We start from the raw sequence: 12,110 nt of genomic DNA on the forward strand, positions 1-12,110 counted from the left end.
GTGAAGAGAAAATTGGGGCACTTAATTCCATATATGCCTCATCATGAAGGACAACGTTTTATTATACATAGGATTATACACAGAATACCATAGGATTATTGATTTATCTCTAGTGCTGAAAACACCGAAGACAATTTATGATGTGAATTGAGATTACAGATCTACAGTACTATAGTGCTATAATGTTCATGCGATTCTCTATCTTTTTGCTAAGTGATATATATATATATATATATATATATATATATATATATATATATATATATATATATATATATATATATATATATATATATATATATATGGAAACATTCCTACTCAAGACGAATGTTTTTTGTCTATGTTTATGTAACTATAAATCAGGGTTCTATTACTTCAAATATAGGCTTGTCATATACTTAAGATTTAAATGTTGATCTATATATATATTCTGGAGATATACTTATTATGTGATATTATGCCAAAGTCAAGTTTATTTTTCATATGTAACATTACATAGTTTCTAATATACTATCGAATATAGTTTTTTTTTTTTTTTCAAAGCAGTAAAGGATTTTCTTATGAATTTTAGTGGTGTACTTATGTAATTGTGTGATAACACATCAATTGCAGATGTTAAGTATTTTTTTCAGTTACAGTGTTTGATATGTGATCTTATTTTTTTTTTTCACAATATTATATACGAGTATTATGTGCAAACATACCAAAAGCAGATGTATTATTTTTCCACATGTAGATTAGAATTCTAGTGTGTGTGTTATCTTGATTATAGGTTTTGAATTATCTTATTTACCTCTCTCTCTCTCTCGTTCTCTCTCTCTCTGTGTGTGTGTGTGTGTGTGTGTGTGTGTGTTCATTATGTTGCAGACTGTGGACACCCTTCATCGCTGCCAGGCGTAGGAGTAAAAGGGTTTAATAATATTTTAGTAATTTCCTCATTATAAAATATTGCTTAGCAAAATCAATGGAGGGTACTTTTTTTATACTTTTTTTTCAGCCGTGTGATACTTTTGTACGTTTTGATAGTTTTTGTTATGGTACGTATAAGTTTTTTTTCCACTGGGAACACTGGGCTCACGGTGTGGAGTGGAAGCGGAGGAAACGCTGTCATTCAATAGGCTGGTGTTGGGATAAAGTTTAGTGCTGTCAGGACAGCTTGATATGTTGAATTCAGCTAGTCTATTTTCTTTAAGGGATTGGTTCAAGGTGTTTTTAAAGCTGCCTGGTGACATAGCATTGATGAAGTGGGCATGTACAAAACAGGCTATTGTCTTTTGGAGGGTGTTCTTGGCGTCTTCAGCAGATTGGAAGATGTCTTGTTGCAGCAGCTGAGGGAGGGGGTTGGAGTTGTTGGAGACTGTGGCTTAGCTTGTTTCTTATCTTCAATGAGTTGTTTACTTACTGGGCATTTGAAAGCCAGGGTCCTGTGATCGCCTTCACAATTGAGGCATTTCTTGTTTGGGTTGGAGCAGTTCACCCAAGTGTGTTGTGTACTAGAGCATTCAGAGCACGCCATATAATTTTTGTCTTGGGGACATTGCTTTGTGTAGTGATCCTCTACTTTGTAACATTTGTAGCACACGTTGATGTGCGTGTATTCTTCCTTTCTGATATTGTATTGAGGAACACGCATATGGAACATTTTCAGGCCCTGTTCACAGGCCTTGGTTGCGGTAATAGCTTGCTTGAATGTGATTTTAATAATTTTAGCCCGAGAAAATTTGGATATAGACTCTATTTCGTCTTTCACAAAATCATTGTGGCTGCTGATTTCTTCCATGATGTCTGGATTGTTGTCATATATATGAGGATCCACCCTGAAGAGAAGAATAGTTCTTTTTGCTTTCAATTGGGGCGGCAGGACGGAGAAGAAATCTTGAGGAAAGTGCTGAGGTACATGTAGGGCTGCAAATCTCATCAGTCTCTTCTTCTGTGGAGGTGATGCCGACGTATCCTTCATGAGCTTCTTTGATGTCAACAGCGTAGATGTTTAGACTTGAGAGAAAGTGGAGTAATTGTTTCTTGGCGGCTGCCGACTTGTTGTGGCATTTTATCTTGACTCGGGCCATGTTACATAATCCTATAAGGGGCCAAGGCCCGACTGTACAACACAGCTAAGAGAGAGGTAAGGAAGGAGCCTGCCTAGGCAAGCCAGTTTAGTGGCCCAGCTCTTAAAAGTTGTTGTAGTCACCCTGGCCTGTGCCTACACCTAGTCAAGTGTTTGCCCGACCTACCCGATGTGCTTAATATGAAACATGTACAATTATCTCAATATATTGCTTACCTGTTGTAATTGGCTTGAGGGCCTGCTAGCTGACGATTTGTATATGGTGTTAGGAGCCACTGCTTGAATGGATATCCACTGTCCCCAAGGAGATGGCATGGTTGTGCACATAATTATCCTCAAATAAGATTTTGAGTCCAGATTCATCCAGGATGCGGGCATCATGCACTGATCCAGGCCATTTTGCTATGTCCAGGATCTTGTAGGTGGTATCAAACACTACCTGAACATTGATGCTATGGTAGCGTTTCCTGTTCACATAGGCGTACTCATCATCTTTGGGTGCCACAATCCGCACGTGGGTCCCGTCAATCACGCCCACTACTCCAGGAAATCCGGCTATAGCCATGAACTCCACCTGCTTCCTCTGAACTTTCTTGTCTAGTCAGTGGAAACTTCACAAACTGGTAGAAGACACGAGGGGCAGTCAGTGCAGTGATTTTTTGCCAAATCACACAGCTGATAGTTGGCTGCGACACACCAAAATCATCTCCACTGCACAGCTGCATTTTGCCACTGGCTTAATAACGAAGAGTTATAGCCACCTTCAGCTCTGGAGGGAGTGCTTTATTTCGGCAAGTTTGACTGTGCAGTTCGTCCCTCACCAAGTCTGTCACTGCTACGATGCCAGCACGATCCAGACGGTATCTTCTGATGAGCTCAGCATCACTGAAATCCCGGAATATGTCCTTCTTATCACGAAATTTTCGCCGTTGTTGTTGTCGTGCTGCCATGGCCACTCGCTACTTGGTACTTGTTAGTGTTTGTTAAGGCGCTAAAAGTCCTCGGGACCACTTGTAACTTAACAAGGCCTAACAAACATTGTTAAGCACTTTTTAGGGCTTAACAGTTTCATGTATCGCTTTTACTGTTAACGCTTGCCTAACAAGCTATTTGTTAAGGTTACGAGTAAATTGTTAGCACTAAAAGTTATATGAATCCCGATCCTGGCGGCGCCGCATCCGACTGTCATGCACCCTCTCCAGCCTTGCCTGGGAGTCGTCCGAGCTATCCATTGACCTCACGCTATCCCTTGATGAACAAGTGGCACTCCTCCTGCTGTTACCATGGCAGGACACCTCAGGTGGCATGGCTGTACAGTCCTCCAGCCCCGACATGACTGACACCTGCACTCAACAAGCCAAAAGCCTGCTTTAGCCCACAAAAATTTCTAACTTAGCAAATTGGCAGGCCCATCCCATACCAATGCCCTATGGCAGGCCCATCCCATACCTTAGATCCAACCTGACTATATAGGGCAAAGTACCTGTCGTGACAAACGCTAATCGAAGGAAACACCGTGAAAAACAATGACCACGTCTGAAGAGCACGTCTGACCAGCATGGGAACGGTCCAGCAACTGACTGGCCGGTGCGCGGATGGCTTATCTCATGTAGGAATCTTCACGTGGCAGAAGGTGATTTGACGAAGTAAAATTTGGGCCTATATGTGTTAATTTATGATTATTGATCAGCATCATTAGAGCTTTGCCTACGTTGTTATTCGTTTTCTTGTCTAAATTAGAGTGATGTGCGTTCAGGTCCCCAACGATGTAGGTTGGAGTTGATTGGGACGCTATTGCATGGAAGTCTTGGATTGGTAGATAGGGTCTTCGAGGTGGAAGATATGTTGTGGCGATATTTATTGGGTCTGTACTTGTTTCTATTGTAATTTGTAGTATGTCACTGTCGTAATCATCTCTTATTTTGTAATGAGAATAACTGAACCGTCGTGCATTTCATCGCTGGAGTTGATATAATTTAGTATAATTTAGTATAATTTAGTATTTTTATATTTTCATTTGTTTTCATTCCATGACTGTTGAGTAGTATTATGTCTGGGTCAATTGCTTGGATTTTTTTTTTTTTTTTAAGGGGTGTGAAGAAAGGAAGATAGCTAGCTAAGAGAAAGTGGGTGGGAAGAGAAGGGGTGAAAGAAAGTTGGAGAAAGATAGGATGTGGGATTGACCACGTTACTGTTTTTATTTATAGATTTTCTTATCTATATTTATTTGCATTATGATTTTATATTTATCTGGTTCACACTCCAGATACAACAAAAATAAATTTTATATTTTTGTTTACAATAAAAGTAACATAAAGTAACAAAATCAAATAAAGTAACACAGGAGCCACAAATGCACTACCAGAAACACAACTTTCCCTATGACACAGACTTCTGAGGGAAGTGAATCTGTCCTAGTGCGAGATAGATAGATAGATAGATAGATAGATAGATAGAGAGAGAGAGAGAGAGAGAGAGAGAGAGAGAGAGAGAGAGAGAGAGAGAGTGTGTGTGTGTGTGTGTGTACTTGTGTTTTGTTTTTTGTTTTTTCCCCAGTGTGCAATTTCTTAGGACAGCAACCCCTAGAACGAACACATCTTGCCCTAACAAATAGACTGAGTAGTACTACAGCCCCTAATGCTACTCTAATTACATTTATATTGAATTAATTATTAATTTTTTAACATTTATGATGATGTTGAACTTCGTCGTTCTCGCTGGTCCGGGCCGTCCTCGTCACTCGTCCACTGCATAGACGATCTGTGGATACTAAAGAAAAACATTAATTTTGTCAAGGTGATGTTGCCTAAAGTGTTTCCCTGCTAAGTGTGTACCTATCTTAGGAAACACGTGTGTGTTATTGTGTTTGCTACGATTCTTCGAATTATTTTCTTGCTCCATTTTATAGTTTCTTTTCCACTATAATTTTCATTTTGCGGTTGTTATAGAATTCTTTTTAAGTTATAATCGCTTCAGGTGGTTCCATTGTAATTATCTTACTGCATTTAGGAAACTAGGAGTGCGTATGGTTATGTGGAGTTATTAAAGTATTATACTGTTCATTCTCACTAATTTTTATGGTTTTCCAAGTATTTAGTGCCCTTTGGTAGTTGATTATATTTAGAGGAGTAATGCCATATTTAATGTGTAATTCAGCAGTATTCAGTTGATCTTGTTCATTGCAATGAAATGAATCTTAATGCTTTATTAAGTATTATTTGCATTTTCCTTTTTGAGACTTGGAGGCCATGCATAGCGGTATTGATGGATATGTGATTACTGGAATTAATAAGGTTTTTACTAGCATTGTCTTTGTTTAAGGAGTTAAACTGCTAAATCTTCTTAATTGAAAAAGAACTCCTTTACCCTTATTTATTGTACGAGTATTTGTGATTTGATTGACAAATCCATGTGTCGTTATATTTAAACCAAGAAGTTTCCCCTTTTTACTTGTCTCAATTTCTTTTCCATTTACTTTGATGTTATTTGTTTTAAGTTGTGCAATAGGTATTATTTTAAATATTTCTTCACTGGTCTTTATTTTCCAAGTCCTTTCAAATTTACTTATTCTCTTGATTTCGCGTTCCACTTGCGCTTTCATCATAAGCTTAGACTTACTTGGAGAAGTAATTATTTGTGTTACATCATCCGCATACATAGTGTCAAGGCAACCAGCAGTTGGTGGGGAAAGATCGTTGGTAAACAGAGTATATAAAGTGGGAGACAAAACGCTCCCTTGTGGAACACAACTTAAAAGATTTATTTCTTCACTGAATTTGCTGCCTATGTTTATTTTTGCTGTTCGGTGTTCTAGAAAATTACATAAAATTTTTTCAAGTATTGCTGGTAATCTCAGTCTTAGGATCTTATATTTAAGGCCATTATGCCAAACTATCAAAAGCTTTGGCCACATCACGTAGTACCATGTAGACCTGTTTCTTTTCTGCCAAAGCGTTCGCAATTGTTTCATATGTGGTAGTAATAGCGGTATGAGTCCCTTTATAAGTCCGGAAACCGTGCTGTCTTTCTTTTAAAGTATTATTTTCTACTAAAAAAGTTATTTAATCTTGACTGAATTACTCGCTCAAAAATTTTTCCAGGTACTTCAAGTAATGATATTGGACGATAGTTTATGGGGTTTGTGGGAGTTTTGTCTTTTTTGGGAATAAATTTGATAATTGCTTCTTTAAAACATTTAGGAAAATAGCCGATTGATAGACATGCATTGAATATATTTCGTAATTGTTCCAAAGTCTTTTCTGTACATTTTTCGATAATTATTTTGTTAATTTGGGTAGAGCCAGGGGTTTTCTTCTTTGATCTTTTAATAAACATTTTTATTTCCTCTAAAGTTATTTCTCTAGTTTGATAATTGTCATTATCTATTCTGTCAGTGTTAGCTGTCAGAAATGGATTAATTCTATTTTTGTATGTATTTATATATTGGTCAATGTGATCAGAATGGTTTTTTTTTATCAAAGCTGTTTTCTTCCTCCTCTGTAATTCTAAAAACATCTCTCCAAGTTTTTTCAAATAAATTACATTTTTCTTGGTCTGAGTAGTATTTGTTTCCTTCGTTGTCCTTCAGATAGTTAACATGAGTTGTATTTTTACCTTTCAGTATTTTTATTTTAATCCGAAAATCTTTACTATTTTTACAGTTATCTGATATGTAATTAATTTTTTCTTCCCAGTTCTTGTTATGTGCCTCCTTACATCGGTCTCGTAATTCGGTCTTAATTCTTTGATATTCTTTGTAGGTTTGTAATGTCCATCCAAAATAGTTTGCAAATTCTGATAAAGTTTTATATTGATTTTCGAGTTCTTTAATTTCAGGTGTTGCTTTTAATTGGTATATATATTGGTAGCTAGATTTTGGTATCGATGCATCCATTGCGTTTTTAAGTGTTTTTAGCCAATTTAAGGTTGCATCTTCTAATTGTTCAACAGTATCACCTTCTAGATTAGTAATATCTATTTGTGTGTCCAATTTATATTGAAAAAGATCCCAGTCAGCTTTGTTTGTTTTAGTCTATATACTTTTGGTTTTTCTTTTAAAAATGGATTTGTGGAAAGTCTTATAATTACAGGTAGATGATCCGAAGTTGTTATTTCTCCGGGTTCACAGATAATGTTTAGATAATGATGTTTGTTAGCAAAAATTTTATCTGGATTTGTTTGTGAATTATGAGAGAAAAAAGTTGGAAAATGTGGACCCAAATGAATAATTTTCCCTTGGTTAATAAGATTTAATAAACTTTTTCCAACAGTGTTATTTTCTTTGTTACCAAAACTTGTATGCCTACCATTAAAGTCACCTATTATATATGTTGGAATAGAGTTACTCAGAAGCTTATGCATATCGGTATACGGGAGGAAAGAACGTCTTGGAGGTAAGTAAGTAGTGGCTATTTTAATTGCACCAAGGCTGGTTTCAACTTCCAAGGCTAAGAAATCTGTATCAAAATCGTCATATAGTTTATGTTTAATGTTATACTTTACTGCAATGGCTGATCCATCAGATATACTTTCAGTATAATTAATTTTATAGATTCTATATCCTGGTATTTTTAAATCTTCACTTGATTTTAAGCCATGACTATTTATTAATATAAGGTCAGGATTACTTGTAAGATAATTTGGTATTAATAAATGTTTGTTTGTTTTCCAGTTAAGGACATTATGTTGAATGATTTTGAGACTGTAATTAAATGTGAGGATATTTGGTGAGGCGCGGATCTCTGTCTTTTGGTGGTGAACGTACCAGTCCACTTCTGATCTTCCTGAAGGAATCATTATCAACCTTGAACATACAATTAGAGTATATTATTATTTCTTCTTTACTAATTTTCTGCAGTATTTGTTCTTCTGTGTATTTTCTCTCCGTGTATTTCCATTTATACTTTTTGCTTTTTATTCCAACTAGTAAGTCAGCCATAGAAAGATCCTTCGGCCAGTCTTTATCTTTTGTAGTGTATAGTTCTAATCCAATATCATCAGACTCAAGTTTTCCTGCAAGTGAATTTTAACTTTTTTGTCTAGTAAATTTAGATTTGGTTGCTTGGATCCTGCGTCTGTGTCAGTTGCTCCTACAATGTCCTGTATTTGTGAGGTATTACTCTTAGTAGAAGGCTCATCGTCAGGAAATTTAATAATTGGGAGCTTATTTGCTTTAAGTAACTTATTTAATTCATATTTGTAAGTACCTGGATTCTTCAGGTTTGCATTTTCAGCATGGGCTACACAAGTGTAAATTTGTAAAACCTCTTCCCTAGATACAAGTGGTGTTTGAAAGTTGGTCATAGTAGTAGTAGTAAATGGAGAGTGCTGTGCAACATTTGCATAACTCATTTTTTGTTTGTTGGATACTTCATTCCTTTTCTCTTTTATTATTTCTTTCCTTTTTATACATTTCATAGCCATCGTACTATGGTCTTCCTTACAGTTCAGGCATTTCTTAGTTACAGTTTGGCATTGATGCCAAACATGCCCTTTTTCACTACATTCAGAGCAAATTTTGTACTCTAGGCATAGAACACTCACTAGTAAAATGATCTTCTAAGACGTAACATCTTAGACAATACTTAATAGAGATGTATGTTTCTTGCTTAATTTCATGTGATGGAATGGTTATGTGAAATGCTTTAAGACCTTTCTCTATACATTTTAATGCCAAAGCTGTTTGAGAAAAGGTAATTTTTAGTGTTGGAGACTTTGGAAATTTATAGATGTCTACTATATCCTCCCCTATCCAGGGATTGCATTTTTGTACTTCCTCCTCAATATCTACTATATGTTTTTCATATATTATTTCATCCACTCTGGGTAGAATAACACTTTTTTTTAACCTTAAATTGAGGTGGCATAATAGGATTGAACCCATGTCTCTCAAGTTCTGTCTTGGTGTCAACACTGAATATGCAGTCAGCATGATGTTCATTAAGTGTCAGTGCTATAAAACCATCATTAATTGCAATGAATCATGTAACCTCTATATCTCTTGAACTCAAAATTTCAAGTAATTTAAGTTTATTTTCTCTGTTAGGGAGCCTACATTTTATTTTAATCTTTGCCATGGTGTATCATACTACCTACAGCAGTCCGGAGAGAAAACCTAACTCCGAACTGCTGCCCCTTTCGGTTCTTCCACCTGTCTGACAGAGTCCCTGTGGCCCAGGATCTGGTCTTCCTATAACCGACCCTCTAAGGGTCCCCCTCAGGGAGCTGCCCTACGAGACAGTCCTTACGGGATCAAAGGCTTATTGCTTGGACTAGGCTGGGGACTGGGGAACCGCATTTATATTCCGCTCCCCCCCCCCCTCCACGCTGCGATGCCGCCATTGCCTCACGTCTGAGCCAATCACCGTTGGTTTATCCACCTGCACGGCCATGCACATCCGGTGCCCACTTCCTGTCTCTCTCGACACCACCACCTCTCTCCAAATTCACTACTCCCCTCCCCTTTCGCCCTATCAGTATCTACAGGTATTTTCTTTTCTGTTGATTCTTCAGATATGCCAAAAGAAGAACAACCACAGCTTCAGCATCGTCACTGGACAAAGACATCTTTTGCAAGTAGCTGTTTTTTTTACATTCACTTCCCGCCAAGGCGCCAACTTGTCAATACTTTCCAGGCGTTATGTGTGAGTCTTTCCGACTAGAAGGGATGAATCGGAAACTGTACGTATGTAAAAAAAAAAAAATAAAATAAAAAAAAAAAAAAACGCAAATTGGCACGTGTGAACCGGCCTTAAAGCGGTGTCACACTAGCACTTTTTCCGTCGATTAATGCGATTTACGTCGATTTTTCAACGTTCTGCATGAACTTATCGCATGAATTTGTCAGACGATAGGGATCGTTTCCGTCTGTAAATTTTCCGCCTTTGTTTACATACCAAGACCAAGACCACAAGACTTGCCGCGTCTCCTCAATCTGCTTCTACGTGCATTTGTTCTACCACTAACCATGAACGCATCCATGCACGCTTTTTGGCTTGTTTAGCTCGTCTAAGTTTCGTAATACACAGTATTACGTTCAGAGCAGCGTATCTTTGCCGCAGCGTGGCCTCCATGTTTGTTTACATTGTCGGTCTGTGTTCAAGTGTGTTGGCGGGAAGCGACGACGAAACACCATTTGTGTGTGACGACTCTCTAGCTAACCAGCGTGCTGACCAGACGTCGATTCCGTGCAGCTCCGTGCCGACAACCAATAACATTCCCTCACCCACAGAGCTACAGCATCGCCACCACCAGAGCAGACTACCAACTACGGACAAGCTTAATGACGCTGTGGAGGTGATGTCTCCGGTGAAAACAGCGGTCCAGCCGGGCTCCAACCCCGTATGCGCCGGCTTCACCTCCCCAGGTGACCACATGGACGACTCAACCACGGTCATCAATCGTACCAGAACATCATCACCTGGTAAGACACACAAATCTGTCAAATCCACAAAGCCAGCTACGGATTGTGCAACCCGCTCCTACGCTTGTGTGACCGCCTCTACCCCTCCTCACACTGCTGAGTCTGCTGGGCCCCACACCCGCCCCCCACTCGTAAGCAGGTGGTACTCATTCGCTCTCTTGATGGCAGTAGGTGCTTCATCCACCCACCCAAGGTCTCCAGGGCTGTGTGTGGCTCAGTTTTTGCCAAAAAATACATAGAGCAAACCTTGGCCATCACTGGAGATGGCCGAGGAATTAAGTTTGAGGTGGCCAACCTCGATCACCTGGAACAGGCCCCAGAGTCAGTAACCCGACTGGGGGAGTGGTCTGTTAAGTGCTGGATGGCCACTGACAATGACCCTACCTATGACTTTGGTAGAATTTACCCTGTTTCCCCCGACATGACTAAACATGACATCATGACCCAGATAACCATCCTAGACGGCAGCCCCACTCAGATTGTTGACGTTTTACGACTCCCAGACCATGACAAGAACGGACAGACAGTCCTGAACCTGGCCATTCGCCTGAAATTCCGTGGGTCCCTCCGAGAGGGTGGCCCTAGGAAACATGGTTTATCATGTTAGGCCCCACACCCTCCCAGTCCTGCACTGCACCCGCTACCTCCTGTTTGGCCACGACAACATTTCCTGCAATGGGTGTGCCCGATGCAAGAAATGCAGTGGTTACCATGACACTGACGGGTGTGTCATGGAGGACCACTGTTTGTTTTGTGGTCCGGGCCACTGCCCCACCTCCAAACAGTGCCCGGCTCGCCTCCAGGCAGTGCAGCTGCAAGAACTGCAGCATGACGGGGCCCACTCCCTCCTAGATGTGAAACGAAAAATGAGAGGTATTCTCCCGGGCATTTTTCGCCCACCAAACTCTGCTCCAAAACACTCACCCCCCAAACCAGGCAATCCTCAACCTCCTCCCCTACACCTCACTTGCCCTCACACACCTGAAGCCCCCACCTCTGCCCCCACCCTTGCTCCTCACCCTACACCCATCCCCGCTCCCACTCCTGATCCTACTCCTGCTCCCATCCAGCCCCTGAGCCCCATTATTAATGTGGTACCACTAACCGCCCAGCCTCCCTCACCCAAGGCCCAACGGAGCTGCCACCACCACAAACCACACCACAAAGTCACACCACGACACACCACCAGACCCTCCTTCATCCCCGAGGGCCCCTACCGAACTGACCTGCCAGATGCTGGGGAATTCATACCCCCAACCCCTCTACACCAATGCCACCCACCAAAGGTTCCCCAGCCAAAAGCCCCACAGCCAGCAGCCCAGCAATCCTTGCTCTCACTTGGTAGTGCAGGCTTTGTACCATCCTCTTCCTCACTTCCGGCCCAGCATGCTTCGGGTTTTGCATGGCCTGCTTTTATTAAGGGATTAGCACCAATAGCACTCAATTTCTTTAACTTCCTGCTTTCAGGGCTTAGCTTCAGCGAGAGCCTCCTTCGGTGCCTGCCAGGACTCCTCTCCTTCATCACATCACGAGTGATCCACTTGTCTCCAACTTCATTTTCTGGAATGCCCAGTCTTTGTACAGGAAACTTCCAACTTTTAAAACCATGCTCTCCTCATA

At 40.1% G+C, this 12,110-nt stretch overlaps 1 protein-coding gene across 1 annotated transcript; it reads right to left on the bottom strand.

The window, feature by feature from the left end:
• Positions 1 to 2,333: 2,333 nt before the first annotated feature.
• LOC123514888 (putative nuclease HARBI1) lies at positions 2,334 to 3,018 on the bottom strand. The gene is made up of 2 exons (XM_045273146.1): positions 2,814 to 3,018; positions 2,334 to 2,665 (listed from the first exon to the last, which is right to left on the bottom strand). The coding sequence occupies exons 1-2, from the start codon at positions 3,016 to 3,018 to the stop codon at positions 2,334 to 2,336; spliced, it is 537 nt and encodes a 178-aa protein (XP_045129081.1).
• Positions 3,019 to 12,110: the final 9,092 nt, after the last annotated feature.

This window comes from Portunus trituberculatus, chromosome 38 (genome assembly GCF_017591435.1).
Source record: "Portunus trituberculatus isolate SZX2019 chromosome 38, ASM1759143v1, whole genome shotgun sequence".
Lineage (NCBI taxonomy): Eukaryota > Metazoa > Arthropoda > Malacostraca > Decapoda > Portunidae > Portunus > Portunus trituberculatus.